Below are 18,383 nucleotides of genomic sequence, written 5' to 3'. Positions count from 1 at the left end.
ACACTCTCAACCACTGAATGACTTACCGTACACAAGTCTCTACATACTAAACCAGTGAAGGATAAAAGCAGGCGCGGAGTTTGCGGGGGGGCAGGGGGAGCGTTGCCCCCCCGGTGGCTGAAACGGGTAATCGCATTTTCTTAAAAAAGCTGTAAAAAAACTACCAACCCCAATCTCTTTAAACAGTTATCGCTCACTCGGTCGATTGTGTCATTTAACTCTGAGAGAAGCTTTTCTGCGATAAGGAGCATGGGCGTCAGTTTGAAATGTGCTGGGGACAGAGACGTACTCGGAAGGGCATTTTCACAAGGGTCTGGGTACGCATTCATTCTTTTTCTCTCTTTCGAGTAGGTCATGTTTTGAAAGACGATGTTCTGTAGCTCCTGATGTAGGCTACATAAATAAAAATGAGCACAATGTCCGAGTATAGTGAGTATATAAAGTATATACGCCCTTTATTGCATAAATAAAAATGAGCACAATGTCAGAGTATAGCACTTTTTTCATGTGTATAGTGAGTATATAAAGTATACTCCCTTTTTCGTGTATACAGTGATGGTCCAGATCCAGGACTCGGGAGGTTCGAGGTTCTAATCCGCACTCGTAAAGTTTTTTTTTTTTTTTTTTTTTCCCTCATCAAAACCAATAGGTAGCCTAATCCCGTGTCTTTTTCAATGATTCATGAAGTATAAATGCGAAATTTAACTAGTTTTTTAATCATTATCATTGCCAGAATCTGTTTTGAAAAAAGGAAAGAAAACTTTAAGGTTGAAGATAATATTTTAACAGTGCAAAAGTGGTCCACATTTCATGATCCTATAACGAAGATGCGACGCGAAGTGGCTGTTAATGCGAAGTTCTAGCTGTTTACAATGAAATAAAGGCAATAAAATATCAGTGTATTGTTTTACTGTTTTTTCTTGGGATAAAAATAAATATGTGTTTATTTAGCATGTGTTTTTTTTTTTTTTTTGGATAAAAGTACCCGCTGCATACGTGTGTGTGTGTGTGTGTGTGTGTGTGAGAGAGAAACTGGGCAGGAGGCAGCCAGTGTTTTATACGGTGTGTTAAACAGAGAACAAAGTGAAGTCAGTTTTAATGGTCAAACATTAAAATGCCTTCCCTCAAGCAGCCCCCAGGATCACACGCTCTCACACACACACACACACTGACACACACACAGCTGCTGTTCAAATGGAACCGTTCAGCGCCGTGGGTCAAGGCTGGATTGAAACTGTTAACAGATCCTGGTCTGGCTGCGCTCCTACACTTCCTCCGTGTAAACAGTGGGAGGATGACACACACACACACACACACACACAAGGTTACCTTTGCTGCTCTGCTGTTTCTTGGCAGCGGTGGCGTCCTCGGACTGAGCCAGACGTCTGAGCACATCAGCCAGCGCAGCCTTCATGACCGTCAGCTCGTCCTCCTGCTGTTGGACCCGCAGCTCCAGAGACGACAGCCGGTCCTGCACGTCTGAGGTGCTCGCCGCCGAGATGCTGTCATCTGCCCACAGAGAGAGAGAGACATGCATTTCTCATCAGAGACTACAGGAGTACAAGATCTGGACCAAAAGTGCATGCACCTCTTGATGGAAATAACATCCAAACATTTATTTCCATCAAAAGGTGCATCAATGTTTGCTCAGGATCGTGTTTTGTCAATGCAAGAGTCGTCCTCCAGCACATCACGAACACTTTCAGTGAATTTAAAGGAGTAGTTCATTTGAAAAAAAAAAACCTTTTGCTGATAATTTACTATTATTCCCCCATGTCATCCAAGATGTCCATGAAGTTGAAAATAAATGAAGGTTTTTGATGAAAACATTCCAGGATTTTTCTCCATATAATGGACTTCAATGGGGACCAAACGGTTCAAGGTCCAAAAGATAGTTTCAGTGCAAACTGTTGAAAAAAAAGGGCTTTGAACGATTCCAGACGATGAATAAGGGTCTTCTCAAGCGAAACGATCGCTCATTTAAAAAAATAAAAATAACAAAGTTTAAGTTTTATAAGCTCAAATGGTCGCCTTGCTCTGTTCTGTGATGCGCGTTCGTGACTCTTCTGTTTGAACTCGTTTATCAAAATGAACGAATCTTTTTCCAAGTCAGTTCGTTCATTTCGTTCGTTGAATGAACCAAATGACACGAATCATCGTCTAGAATCGTTTAAAGCCCTTTGAACAGTTTGCAGTTTGCACTGAAAGTGTCTTTTGGACCTTGAACCGTTCGGTTCCCATTGAAGTCCATTATATGGAGAAAAATCCTGGAATGTTTTCATCAAAAACCTTCATTTCTTTTCGAGAATGGACATCTTGGATGACATGGGGGTGAGTTTCAAGTTTTTTTAAAAAAGTGAACTACTCCTTTAAAGTAAAATAATTCTTCATGCTCCATTCTTTCACAGTTTAAAAACCTGATGAATCTTGATATAGTCATCCTGGAATATGGCCATGATGTGTTGTTTAAGAAATGAAAAGCCACACACTCCATCCATTAGGGTTTCCAAACATAGAACATGCTAGAAACATAACAATCACTGCATATACAGACACATTTTGTTCCATTCACTCTGATATAAATCACTCTTCTCTGGGTTATTTCAGCAAATGAAAGTGTAAACTATTCCACAGACCTCTCCTACTGTAGTGTTGATCTAAACCAATCCTCTGTAGTCTACTCTAGATGAATCAGCACAGAAGTCAGGGAACACACGGCCCATATCGAGCCTCATCGCAGCCTCTCCTTCCAGAGACCAGCAATGTCAACAAACACCACCAACATTAAAAACGGTTTAAAAACGGAGACCTGCTACATTTGCACCTCCCGTCCAGACTAAAACGGAGAAGTTTAGAAACGCTGCAGCTCCGTTTTGCGAAGGCGTTTTAGTGAAGATGGGACGATACGGAAGAGTTTAGAAACGCTGACGCAGAGGCTCACGCTCGGCTCTATGATTGGGTGTCAGTCATGACGTGTCCTTCCCTGATTCGTCAGCCACCGTTTATACCGGCACGCACACGCCCAGTGATGGTGAATGGTCACGTGATGTCGTTTTAATGTGGTTTTCAGTCGTTTAACAAGTTTTCAGTCGCACGTTTTCAGTCGTTTAACAAGAACAAACAGTTTGACCTAAAAATATCAAAACTGAAACTACTGCGGAAACAAAGACACCTACATCTTGGATGCCCTTGAGGTAAGATAAAACATACCAAAACTTAATTTCAAAGTGAACTATCCCTTTAAATGTGCAGGTTATGCTATTTTATGCTACTTTCCTTTTGCAGTTTCATTGGCTCTTTTGCTTGTCTGAGAATATTTGAACAATGAAAATCTAGATCTTATGTCTTTCTTCAAGTTCGAAAATATTCAGACAGTTTTGACTTTGAAAAATAATGATTCTTGAGAGACACATATCGTCTTTTATGTTTCATAGAAGAAGGAAGTCATTTGGAATGAATAATGTTGCTTTCGGGGTGAACTATGCTTTAAGCGTTTGTTTGCCGCAGAAGGTCATCGGTATTCCTGGTTCTGCAGCATTAGAGAAAATCAGTGCTCGGGCTGCCCGGCGTTACTGTGGCTGGGACTTTGATTGCTGGACTGGTTCCCTGATGGAGGAGGCTCAGCATTCTCGGCTGCGGTTAGCTCGTTTAAGGGGCATAAAATACCATATAACAACTCAAACTCTCACACACCAACACATCTCGGATCCAAGCTTGAAACCAGACCGTAGGACATTTTTACACCACTTATAAATCACTGGAGGTACTCACATTCTCATCCACACACAAAACGAACAGACAAAACGCATGGGCGCAAATACGAGAAGCCTTATTACCACAACATACGTCCAGTCAAATTCCCCACATAGCCTTAATGATAACACACACACACACACACACACACACACCTAACAGGAAGTCAGTAGGTACATATATCCAAACAGAACACATCATACAAGAAACAAAGCAGAGCTCAAATGGTCTGAAAAAGTTTTATATCGAAAACCAACAAGAAACTAATAAAACCATTACTTTTTGTTTGCATAAACATTAAAATACTAATATTGACAATGACTTTTGGATTGGATTTTAACGGATTTTAAATGAAAAGCACATTTTGGTTTTGTGACTTACAAAATAACATGTTATCGACTAACATGCGCTCAATTAAAGTTGACACACATTAAACCGTATTTAAGAAAAGGGATGAATCAAAATGATGAATTAAGTTATTTTATCTGCTCTGTGAATAATTCTACACACCTTATTATCCGAATTGTTTAGATTTTGAATGCACATTCAAATTTACAACAGTGCTTAAAAATTCTACAATGCATGCCGTGTCTGAGTGAGACTGTTGCTTACTGTGGTAATCAAACATGACTTTAATTTTATGAACTTTATTGTTGTTTATCATCAATCAGTCCTACAAAAAAGGGACTCTCTGTGTGCTCTCTAACCCAGAGTCCGCTTTTAGACAAAAAGCCGAAGTGCATTAGCTAGATCCCCCGCCAACAGCTGAGCTAACACTCTTTACAGTTAGCTGTTAGCACAAAGATCAATCGCTCCAATCTGGCAACCGCAACCATGGAGAGAGAAACCATTCAGTCAAACTCAGTCCGAGACGCCAATCCTGACCGAGTCTGTCAGATCTGCATATCAACCCTCTGTGGATCGCCAACACTACCGCGCACGCATTGTTTGTTTTCGTAATTTCCTAGTCGGCATCGAAGCGCCAGATTATTCCAACATCTCAAAGAATAATCAGTGCTGAATATCCCCCGTGAACAGCCGGCTGAATTTGATGTAAAAATGTGTTTGTCTATTTGCGATTGCAGGGATCAGAATTCCTCCCTCAGGATCCACATCAGGATGCTAAGCCAGTTAGTGACGACGAAGACTATTTCTGAGGCAGAGTCCAACATACAGCTTCTAGTTAGTAGAAATGTTCTTTGGAGGAGATTTACAATGCTAACCTCATGCTACAATTGAAGATTTAACTCATTTTAAGCCGGGTACACACTGAGCGATTATTGTCTTGAGAGTGAAACTATGCATTGCAAATAAATGCATTGCTTAGCGTGTTTTAAAATGCTTAAATGACGGAGTACCAAAGGGGACATGATGATAGAAAAACAAGAGATTGGGGGAAGTCATATTTTAATGCTATTTGAGGAGGAAGAGATACTTTTTTGAGATAACATAAACAGTCAGCAAATGTAAAGTTTGTCAGGGGAACACAAAAGCATTGAAATATTATTTTCCATCCATCTGATATTTATTTCCATCATCATGTCCCCTTAGGGGCTTCGTACATTTACTCGTGCATACACTGTAAAGGTGAGGTGCTAAATCTTACAAGAAAAGTGTTTTACTGGCCATTTCTTTGTACAGTAGCTATTTGTGAAATTTACGAGCCATTCCCACTTGGAAATCCTACACCCTTTTTTTCACAGTAGTTAGAATAGCAAAAAATAAATATGCTTATCAAGCTTGACAAGGAAGGAGAAAACATTGGCTATGTTTTGTTGTCAAAGTCAACACTGAAAAAAATGATTTTTGCTGCTTGTTCAAATAGCTTAATTAAAATTAGCTTAAGCAACATAATTGCTTTACATTTTGTCCAAACTTAATTTGATTGTGTCCAATCTGCTTAAATATATGTACAATTTAAGTTTACTTAATCCGTTTGTGTTGGATAACTTGAATGATTTGTGTTGCATTAACTGAAATTGGGCGGTGCATGTTAATTCCCAGCATGCTTTGCATATGTCTGAATTACGAGAGAATAAATGTTGAAATGAAGTGTTATTTTATATGTTTTTGAGAAAATAAGAAAAGGTTAGTGTGTAATTGTGTTTAATGTTCAATTACATTGGAATTAATAGAACCATTTAAATTACAGTTGGTTACCATTGTGGAGAAGAGTGGATGATTTGGTTAGGCTGTGGACCGATTCAACTATGTTTATAGCAACTGCTTTTTGCTGATGGTGTATGTATACCATAGCATTCAGTATGCCACCAAGTACTATTGGTAGCTAACTGTAGGCTAGACTAGATATTGAGATGTGTGACAAACACATTCAATCTTAATTGGATAAATGAATGTATGAATTTGAATACCTGAAACAGCCAATCAGGGAGCCTTTTAAAATCCTTTCGAGACTACTTAATTGGATAACTTAAAATGACTTAATTCCATGACATTGAAGATACATTAATAAATTATGTTTGTGTAACTTAACTGGTTCATGTGGGACCGATGTACACTATCAAATCATGTAAATCCAACAGACTTTTTTTTCAGTGAATGGCTGCGTGTCCAAACCTCAAATGCGATATTCTGGCGCAAATGTGTCTGTACCAACAAGCCAAAAAAAAAAGCACATCCCAAAACAGACAAAAAATCGTCTAGATAAATAAATGTAGCTGCAACTTACAGTCAAACATTGTCGTTTATCACACTATTCAGTGAATTTCTTATTGGAAAATTCAGTCAACTCAATAGAAATCCACTAGCCTGGTTAAAACGGACCATTCTCAGTTGTAACCGAGTTATGGTCTGGCAAAGCGTCATAGACAAATAATTTCCAGAGGGGCGTCACCAACCCGATCTCACAGGAATTCGTATGAATTTTACAAGGTGGCTAATTCGTAACAATTCGTACGACCTCACTCGTACGAATTAGTACGATTTTTTCTAAATCATACATATTTTACGAATTGGCCAATTCGTATGAATTCGTACGAATGACCTACCCCTGACCCCGCCCCTAAACCTACCCATCACGTGGGTTTAAACAAATCGTACGAATTCGTACCAGTGAGGTCGTATGAATTAGTACGAATTCGTCGTGAGATAGCGTTGGGATGTCGGGGATAGACATAAAACCAATCAGAGCGATGAAGGAGATAACGTATGCAGAGCGGCCGAGAAACATCCCCGAGTGTTGTGCTTTGCTCGGTTTTTAACAAAAAGGAAACGTTCGAATCGCCTAAAACAGACGCGATAGCTGATCCGAATGAGTGATGTTCGACGGCGGGAACCATCTTTGTAATGTAGGCTACAAAATCTGCTTCAAAATCCCAGCGCTGTCGTCATCGTGTAGAGCCCGCCCCAACGTTTCTGATTGGTGCCGCGATTTCGACGGATTGGAAATGGGCATGAATGAGCTCTTTGCCAGACTAACTTTCAGAGCAAATCTAAATTTGCCGGAAGTTGTCTGGGTTTTCCCAGGCTAGAAATCCACATGATTGGGATTTTTTTTTTCCAGATTTCGAAACAGGTTCAAGTTGGTTGTGTGAATTCGCAATCGCCACATTAAAGGATTAGTTCACTTTAAAAAAAAAAAACAAACAAACAACTTTTGCAGATAATTTACTATTATTCCCCCATGTCATCCGAGATGTCCACGTCGTTCTTTCTTCAGTTGAAAAGAAATGAAGGTTTTTGATGAAAACATTCCAGGATTTTCTCCATTTAACGGACTTCAATGGGGTCCAAACGAGAGTTTCAGTGCAGCTTCAATGGGTTTAAACTAGGGGTGTGCAAAAATTTATTGCGATTAATCGCATCCAAAATAAAAGTCTGTGTTTACATAATATATTTGTGTGTGCTGTATATAATTATGCTGTATATATAAATACACACACATACATGTGTATATTTAAGAAAATGTGTTATTCATATATAAAATATTTATGTTTATATAATAAAGATAATGTATTTATAAATATATACAGAATTTAAGCGCAAATAATTCTTAAATATATACATGCATGCATAGGTATTTATATATACAAAATAATTATATACAGCACACACAAATATATTATGTAAACACAGACTTTTATTTTGGATGCGATTAATCGCAATTAACTTTTGCACAGCCCTAGTTTAAACGTTTCCAGACGATGAATAAGGGTCTTATCAAGCGAAACGATCGCTCATTTAATAAATAGATTACAAAGTTTAAGTTTTATAAGCTCAAATGGTCGCTTTGCTCTGTTGTGTGATGCGTTCGTGACTCTCCTGTTCGAACTCGTTCAACAAATCTTTTTTCGAGTCATTTCGTTCGTTGAATAAACCAAATGACTCGAAAAAAAGATTCGTTCATTTTGATGACCTTGAAACGTTTGGACCCCATTGAAGTCCATTATATTATATGTTTTCATCAAAAACCTTCATTTCTTTTCGCCTGAAGAAAGAAAGACATGGACATCTTGGATGACATGGGGGTGAGTAAATTATCAGCAAAAGTTTTTTTTTTAAAAGTGAACTACTCCTTTAACCAACAGAAAGCAACTTGGTTTGAAAATGTTTTTTGCTTTGATACGATTAGCAATTTTGATGCGTAAACCCAAGGTACGATCTGATATAGAGTAGTCCAGAACCAAAAACCAATGACCTAAAGAACCAGAACATAAGTGAACGTCACCTAAACAACTGTTTTACTTTCCCTGGTACTTGTGACTAGTGACAATAAAGGGTTTACTTACTCACTTGCTTATCCAAGTAAAAAAATGTACCAAGAAATTAAAAGCAAACATCTCAAGGTTCCAGGAAGTATTTAATCAAATCCAAAGTCTGGAGTGCAGCAAAACGACACAATATCTCATTTGCTTTCCCTGTCTGCGGGTCCTTCCTCTCAAACCATCTTATCTCAGCGGCCCAAGGAAACACGGAGAGGGCAAACGTTAATAACACAATGCATTTCTTTGAGAGGAAATGGCTTTGGGAGGTTGTTTGATACTGGCAGTTCGTACGGAAAAAGCCAGGGCAGAGCGAGCGCGCTAAAAAGACGGAGGAAGGGAGGGTTGGAGGGTGGCGGAGTATCCCCAGGTAACCTCCACCGAATACATCAAGGTTTCCAAACTGAGGAGAAACCTGCCCTCCTCCACACTTCTACCCATGATTCCTTGCAGGAGGAAGGAAGGCCTGCGCACATGTCATATTTCACAATAGCTTGTCACATTCCTCCGTTTTCTCCCCCACCCCTTCAGCACGTACACCTAAACACACACACACACACCTCCGACCTAACACACATTCCCTCAGAATGAAATGGATAATCTCGAATGAAACATGCGCTAACGTCCCATGCTCAGACCAGAGACCAACAAACGCTCACACACACACACGACTCAGGACGGTCCCGCGCGCTCGTAAGGCGTTTTTGGCGTGCTGGACTCTGGAGGTCTATGGAGGAAGTCCTCAGGGTTAAATGGCAGATTCGGAGCTGAGATTGTGCAATCAGACACATTCAGGCTCAAGTCACACACAAACACAAGGTTCGCCAGCACTGATTGACGCGTTTTGTTAATGTTTAGCATTTGCAACGCTTATTCATAACAGATAGCCTTGATAATCTGCCGCGGTGTTTAGTTGCGCGCTTCCTGAGTACGAGATAAGGATTAGATGAAAGCAGAGACTGGTCACACACACACACAGAACTAGTTTGGACTCGACCCTCGTCTCCGACAAAGTCACGCTGACGGGGTTAGATGATGATTTAAACACTCTGCACACTTGTAAAGTGGAGTAGAGCACAAGGCTGCATGTCTAAACTGGTTAGGTGTATGTGTGAGACTTATACGGTTTAGAAGACAAAACATTTAACTCCAGTAGGGTTATTATACACTCGCATGCATGCCATAACTAAAAGTTCGTTGAACACTTGATTCGAATAAAGAATTATCCTGTACTTTGGACCCGTTGGGCTCTTTTTTTGGTTATACCAATTTAATTTGGATATCATACACACTCACTTACAGTGTAAACTTAAAGGGATAGTTCACTTTGAAATTATTTTTTGGTGTGTTTTAGCTTTCCTCAAGGGCATCCAAGATGTAGGTGTCTTTGTTTCCGCAGTAGTTTCAATTTTGATATTTTTAGGTCAAACCGTTCTTTAATGGAGGTCTATGGTCACCACCTCAAAGAGCATGCACAGAGAAGTCCAAATTAAACATGATTTAATGACTCGTAAATGTAAGAACACATTGATGGTCTAAGACACGAAACGAGCGGTTTGTGTGAGAAAACGAACAGTGTTTATATCGTTTTTACCTCTTGTAACCACAGCCACAAAGCATCCGCACCCTCAGATCACTTGGATGTGGCTGTGTTATCAAGAGGTAAAAAAACTATTTTTTAATCATGTTTTCTAAAAAAAACAAAAAACTATTTTTTAAGTCACGATTAAATCATGTTTAATCTGGACTTCTCTCTGCATGTTCTTTGAGGTGGTGACCATAGACCTCCATTATATGACTGACAGACAAGAACGGTTTGACCTAAAAATATCAAAATTCAAAATACTGCGGAAACAAAGACACCTGAATCTTGGATATCTAGACCAGCCTTTCTCAAACTTTTTTCAGTCAGGGCACCTTTCAAAAGTGCATAAAATCTCAAGGCACCCCAGTGTAAAATATAATTTAAAAACACTGCATAACCCAAATTTAAATGCAAATGTCTTGTTTAGTTAGACAGAACAGTAATGAACAGAGCATAATATGAACTGTAAATAACAATAATAATAAAAACTTTATAGCACCTTTAAAAACACAGGTTTGCAAAGTAATTCACAAAATAAATAATCAGAGACACAAATGCCATAAAACCGTAAGAGGTGGACCGCCCAATACAAGAACCCAATAACAAATCCAGACCAGGAGAACTCAAATGAAGTAAAGGATGCAGATAAAATAAAATAAAATAAAAATCCCCGGCTCTTATGGGGATTTTCTTTTCAAAAAACGATCCATAATGCTGTAACTAAAGTGGCCTAAAGTCACGTTTATTTATTCACGTTTCTGTCAGTCTGAGGTGTTGCTATAACGCGTTGCTATGGATTGCATCACTTGCGTCAAGTTGTGTGCGTCTTGCTTCGGTCTTGTGAGACGGATTTTTTTTATGATTAATTTTATATATTTATCTAAAATGAATTTACAATTTTATTAATATGTATATATGTTTAAAAAGAAGAATGTAAATATGTAAATTCAAATATATTTATATATGAAATGTCAGCTGTTTTTTTTCTGTTTTTTTTTTCACATTTTTTTTAGCCTACGTAATTTTTTGGCGGCACCCCTGACACAGCTAGGGGGCACCCCAGTGTGCCGCGGCACCCACTTTGAGAAAGGCTGATCTAGACTGCGGCTTTTGATATTCTTTCAGGGTATATTTTACACTACAGGGTAATTGTAACACTTAATCAGTGTATGTACTGATGACAGTTGACAAGCTCACCAGGGGAAACATCTCTTTCCTTTTAATATCAAAATGGTGTTTTATAATAATGCAACTAGCAGATAAACCAATAGTTTAAGGTCCAAACTAGTCCACAGGGTCCAAAGTTGTTTTATTGAGAAAGCCTATTGTTTTTTGTTTTTTTTTGCTAATGTGAAAATGAACCCTCGATTATTCAACGACTCGGGTGTGTTTATGTAAAAGATGGTTCAAAGATGGTCCAAAGAAAACAATAGGACCACTATTCAGCAATGCATCTTGGTAATAATTGTTTGAAATTGTACCATGGTATTTTTGAAGTAACTTAGAGAGTATCACAGCGTCCCTTTTGAACTACTCTGAGTCTGTGCAGAGGAGAGCTCATACAGGAAGTGACATATTGAAGTGACAAAACTGACACTTTTACACTTCGTTTTCAAGAGAGAAGCAGTGACGCACATCCGACAAGGGGTGAAATCTCAACTATGTTTTTATGAACGGTTAGATTCGCACCACACAACTAAACCTGAAATCTAACAGGAGATATTCAGAAAACTAACTCGATTTTTACATTTCCGAAAAAAGCCAACCTCTCTTTTTGTGGTGATGTGTGGGTTATAAGACTACTGTAAATGTACTTTTACACAGAATCACACACACACACCCTTCTGGGGACCGAGTATCATAGTTGCATGCTTGCAATATGAATTATACATAACACACAGGGGCTTACACACTCACACATGTGTGACAGATATGAAAGCACACATTAGCATACAGAGACCCGGGGCTCTGCCCTCGTCTCAAGGTCATGAGCGTTCAGTAGGGAAGGACTTATTTTTATGCCTTATTAATGAGTCTTTATGTTTTACTTGATTAAGATCAAACTGTCTGTTTGAATGAAACAATTCAAAACCCAGATTCAACGATTCATTTGCATTTCAAAAATGACTCAAGGTTGAAAATAGGGCTGTGCAAAGTTTGTGTTTACATAATGTGTGTGCTGTGTAATTATATGTGTATATAAATAGATATGCATGCATATATTTAGGAATTATTTGCACGTAAATACTGTATATACATAAATACATAATCTATACTGCTGTCAAACGATTAATCACGATTAATCACATCCAAAATAAAAGTTTGTTTACATAATATATGTGTGTGTACTGTGTATAATTATTTTGTATGTATATATATATATATATATATATACACACACACACATGCATGTATATTTAAGAAAAAATATTAATTATATATAAAATATTTATATATAATATAGATTTTATATAAATCTATATACATGAAAATGTTTCTTAAATATATACAAGCATGTGTGTGTATTTATATATACAAAATAATTATACACACTATACACACGTTATGTAAACGCAAACTTTTATTTTGGATGTGATTAATCGCGATTAATCGTTTGACATAGCCCTAATAAATACATAATCTACATTATATACATAAATATTTTATATATGAATAACATTTTCTTAAATATACCCATGCATATGTGTGCATTTATATATACCAAATAATTATACACAGTGCACCCACATATATTATGGAAACGCAAACTTTTATTTTGGATGCGATTAATCGCGATTAATCGTTTGACGGCCCTAAATAATCTATATTATATATAAATATTTTATATATGAATAACACATTTTTCTTAAATATATACATGCATGTGTGTGTATTTATATATACCAAATAATTATACACACTACACACACACATATATTATGGAAACACAACCTTTTATTTTGGATGCGATTAATCGCGATTAATGTTTGCCCTACCCAGCCTTTTTCATATTCAAATCTAACCTTCAAAAGTTGATTCCATAATCCTTAAATCGATTGCAGAAATTGTCTGAAAGTCATAAAGGAATACAACACCCCGAAATGAATATTCTGTCATCATTTACTCGCCCTTGTGTTATAATTAAACCCATGTGACTTAGTTTCGTTATATGGAAACGTGTCACCTCTTGTGATTCTGTGAAGAAACTGTGGCACAGGATGAGGCTGAAATACATTCTGGGAGGAAATACCTCTTTAAGTCAAAGCAGGTTTTGCTCAGTCGTTCTGATTTGAAAGGTGTGTGTGTGTGTGTGTGTGTGTGGCTGCAGCTTTATGAATGAGATTCCCGTCTTCAGCAGAACAGCAGACATGTAACAGACATGATTAACTACACAGCACTGAAGCTTCATGTTAATGATTCACTGTAATGTCCCGAGGCCCGACACACACACACACTCACACACGGATGGGGCCGGGTGTGAGATTAGACGATGATAAGAGGCACAGAGCAATGTTGTGACATGCGTTTTCACCACATCTCTCCACAGATTATGGACAGATTTAGCTGACGTTCAAAAGACTAACCAACTGTTCGGCAGGCACGCATGTTTCATGCATTTTTATGTGATCACGATTAAAATACGATTAATTATACATAATAAATCAGCATGTCTACACACAGGGGATTACACACTCACATGTGTAACATATGAAAGCACGCATTTGCATAGAGAGACTGCGGGTTCAAAACCACCATAAAGAGCAGTTTTACAGTAAGCAATACACTGCATATACAAGGAATATGCATACATATTATATAGTATATGAAGAGTTCAGATGCAAAAGCCATTTGAAATTTTCTTCTTTAATGATGATTTTTATCAAACTTGTATATTTAAGTTCAGTAATTTCACTTAAATGGCAATGATAATTACCTATTAATTGTTATTTAAGTGAAATTACTGAACTTAAATATACAAGTTTGATAAAAATCATCATAAAAGAAGAAAATTTCAAATGGCATTTAGAGGCTTTTGCATCTGAACTCTTCATATATAGTATACAAGGAATACTGCATCCCAGAATGCAACGTGTTTCACTTAATCATATAATATTTCCATGTCTGTAATAAATTAAATACCTTAATTAAGTTTCTTACCTTATATTTAAAATATGTTCCTCATATTTTGATGGTTTAATTAAATGTGTAAGGTCATTAAACACATCATTTTTGCGCGACTTGACCTTCCACTGACTACAGTGCAACAAATCCTCATCAATTGCTCTGAATTACCAGCAAAATAACAAAAAAAAAGTGTAACTTATTGAAGCTTATCAGTTATTTAATTATCAGTTCCTCAACCATGAACTGACTTCAGCAGAACAACAGCGGAAATGCATCATTTTTTGCTGTTATCACTATAAAGCTGCTTTGAAACAATCTGTAAAGCGCTATATAAAAAAGGTGACTTGACTTGACTAAAATAATTAATTTTATTTCATTTTCTAAATGTTAACTGGTCACCACTCTCCCAATTAAACATACATCATAATGACGTCATGTGACAGTAGTGCTCTTAAATGTCTATCACTCAACAGTATGTACCATTTCACATGCAGTGTAGTGCACACTAGTACGCTAGTATTCAGGCAGTGCCAGACGTGCCCGAGAATGAATGTTTGACTTGGATCATTGTATTATAATTATAAAATGAATGTCTGCATGAAGTGCTAATCATTGTGGGGCTTCAGGTTATTTAGCGCGTGTGCTGACATGTTTGTTAAAGACATTAGACTGTGCATTCGGGCCAACTGTGAGTGCAGAGCAAGTGTAGAGACAGGGTTAGGCAGCGGCCCGCTCGCTGGTGCTGATGGATGAGTGGATTACTGCAGAGAACTGCACGTCCAGTCCACTAAACCAAACACTGATTAAGTCTGCGTTACTTAAAGGGATACTTCAGGATTTAGCATCAAGCTTTGTATTAGTAGAAAACCTGTAGTATTTTCGAATTACCATGCTCATATTCCCCTGAGACGAGAGATTTAGGTATTTTTTGTCTGAAAAAAAATCCTCCGATGACGCAAAAATCGTCATTTAGCGTCATCAGAGGATTTTTTGTCCAGCGTCTGTCCTGCATGTCCTCAACCCGCCCATAGAGGGCGATCTCACTCACAGAATGAACACATACACTGCGTCCCAATTCGCTTCCTTATACTACGCCCTAAAAGTATGTACTCTTTTTGTGAGGAAAAAGTACATACTTTTGAGTGTGTAGCAAAAGTAGGCAAGCTTTGGGACGTACTATCACGTCATCTTTAACGGACAGCTCTGTCGCGTGCTGCGTGCATCCTGTCACCGTAAACTGCCCTGTCAATCATCTTGTCACAGTTAAAATCCTCCATTCTATCTAATTTGATTTCCTACCGTTTCGGAGAGCACGTTCATCTGCCAGTTGTGGGTCTTTCATGCTCTCCTCGTGTGTTTGCAATTTGAATATAATGATGCATTTAAAACGTAATGGCTAAACGTGTCTTTACAAAAGTTCACAATGTTGCTGCAAATGCAATATAAAATGGACAACATTGAATAAATTCATTTTCGTCAGGTTAGAGACTGATAATTAATCACTCAAAGCTCTTTATCTAAACCTCTCTACACAACCGCGGGGACTCGCGCGTCCTCCGTATCGACTACGTGTCTGTAGTTTTTTAACACTTTTTACTCGTGTTTGTAGTTCTAACCGAATCCTCGTCCAACGCGCAATGGTTTGTGGGCAATATCAGCCGTTAGAGTGTGCATCGATCTACACTTCGGATTCTGACCGGAAAAAGTAGACCATCCGGGTATCTTTGAAACACTCATTTCAACATACTACGATTTGGGACGTGCTAATTCTATTTTCGAATACTATTTAGGACGGATAGTATGCGAATTGGGACGCAGGGATAGTGTCGGAGTCGGACATCTTTTTTTGGAAGCTAAGCTAGCAGGCTCTTGTTCTGTGGTGAAAGCTGAGTAGTAGGGGTTACAATCCTCTTTTTACCGGACATGTCCGGCCGTCGATGTCCGGGATCAGCTTTTGCTTTCTGCAGTAGCCGTTCATTGTTTACATGCACAGCTTTTGTTTCAATCTAACCGTATTCATTCTGATTGGTGAATCTGAATGTAGTGTTTACATGAACGCTAAACAAGTGATCGGTTGATGTGCGTTTTAACATTGCTAAGAAAATCCCCGCTCCTCCGTGAGAGATACGAGACCAGGGCCGTCGCCAGAACAAACCAATTGGGGGGGCATTTAATTTTCATAGGGGGGCACACTTTTTTTAATGATCTGAGACAGACCAAAACAACAACCCATATTAGGCTTCAACTAAAATAGACCACAATAGTCTTGTTTAATTCATTTTATTTAAATAAAATACTTCACTGTATGATCTCAACGTCTCTGTTTATTTTCTCTTAACATTTCCACATATAGCTTGCTAGCCTAGTAGCCTATATTTTTTGTTAATCTGCATAGTTCGTCACATACACAACACAGTGCCATCTAGTGGCTTTCTTGTAAAAGGCGCAATCAACGTAATATCATTAGTCCAAAGTCCAAACTAAGTAAAACTACGCCAAAACCAAATTGATTTATGACTCTACACTTCATAAAAATGAGTCACAAAAGCACCTGGTTTCCACCAACAATACAGCAATAATAAAAGCAATGCATAACATACTGCAATACAAATTTAGCAATGTAGCAGACAAATTCTCTATTCTTACCTTTCTTATACTGTCTGTTCCTACCATCTAATTAGCTCCAGAGTCGTTTCCACGCACGTTGTTGTTGGTCAAAAGTCGTATTTGTCAATGACGAAACTTTAAACCACTTAGCATAAGCTTTGCTGTAGGCGTACAAAACCATAGACTATGTACAAAACCACCAAAATTTGATTCTCGCATCGCATGCACTGCGCAGCTGCGCAAAGGAATTACGTATAAACAATACTGTATGCTTAACTAAATAAATTGCATTGTTTATATTATTTATTTATCCTTAAACACAAACTGCATATTGTAATTTGAAGAAGTAAAAATACTAACACAAAAATAACAAATTGAAAGGTCTGCTGCTGGAGACTTGCCATTGGCTGTTGAATGTGAATAATTAATGAGGTAGGTCTTTGCAAGGTTTGGGTGCTGTTTGGGGATGTTTTAACAGTCATTTATGAAAATAATTATATTTCAAGTTACGTTCTGTGTAATAATGCGTTGAATAATGAATTTCTAAATCATTTCTGAAGATAATGTATTATACATTCCTACCGTTGTAGAGCTTACCGTTCCTGTGAGATAAGTTATGCAGAAAGACCCAGCTCTGTTCGATGTAATAATTAGCATATACATATTAACATCTATTGTCAAGCTCATGCGTAGGTGGGCACAGTAAGTCGTTTGGGGGGGCACTGCCCCCCAATGCCCCCCCTTGGCGACGGGCCTGTACGAGACCAGTGCGTTTCACAGGTGTCGCTCATCGGTAATCACGCCACCAACCTCGCGTCGTTCTCCCGCGGCCCTCACTCGTCCCGCTCGCCACAGGAAACATAATGAATGCCGACTTAAGCTGAATCCCCGACATTTTGAAACACATTTTCAGGCAGACTCATCACGGAGACTCACTAGTAGCCTAGACTTGTTGTTTAACTACTGCGCTCTGTTACCGATAGGCGTGGCCTCCTAAGGCAGCAAAGCAAGTGCATTCTGGGAGTTGTTGTCTTTCATCCACATAAGCCAAAAATACATTTTCTGGCTTTTCTCAGTCTAGAAAGCTCCAAATTTAAAAATAATTTCACATTTCTACAACATAAATGACCAATTTTAAACATGCAAACATCTTTCCAGAGATGAAGTATCCCTTTGATACATAAACATGATCTTATTTGCCATCACTAAACTGTTTAACACACGTCACAACTACATCGGCCTCCAGACACCCTGATATATTGTTATCAGCATCGCCTCCTCGACATCGACTACTAACTACCAAGGTTACAAAAAATAATGGGACAGATCCACGGTACAGTCATATTATCAGATGGTAATACCATTCTCATAATACCATGGTATACCATCCATTATATGAATTCTAAAAATCCATGGCTGAAAACCTATGGTAATAGTTTGTTTTTAAGTACTTTGTTTGTGCAAACATCATCTAAACGTGATTTGCTCATGGCTGATGTATTTGTGCTTTTAAAAGTCATGTATATCAGTGCAGACGTCCAGGCATGCATGAGCAGAAGAGCTAGTTTCTATTCTTATGATGGTTTGGATAT

General features: G+C 38.2%; 1 protein-coding gene across 5 annotated transcripts in view; it reads right to left on the bottom strand.

Annotated features, from left to right (window-relative positions):
- The window catches only part of eml4 (EMAP like 4), a 128,533-nt gene that overhangs the window by 63,575 nt on the left and 46,575 nt on the right, over positions 1 to 18,383 (bottom strand). For all 5 annotated transcript variants that reach the window (XM_039690349.2, XM_039690351.2, XM_039690347.2 and 2 more), the window contains exon 2: positions 1,330 to 1,509. In XM_039690349.2, coding sequence (XP_039546283.2) covers positions 1,330 to 1,509 — 180 coding nt within the window. The remainder of the gene's footprint in view (positions 1 to 1,329; positions 1,510 to 18,383) is intronic.

Source organism: Pimephales promelas, chromosome 11 (genome assembly GCF_988280905.1).
Source record: "Pimephales promelas chromosome 11, fPimPro1.hap1.1, whole genome shotgun sequence".
In the NCBI taxonomy this organism is placed as follows: Eukaryota; Metazoa; Chordata; class Actinopteri; order Cypriniformes; family Leuciscidae; genus Pimephales; species Pimephales promelas.
This window is presented reverse-complemented; position numbering and strand designations above follow the sequence as displayed.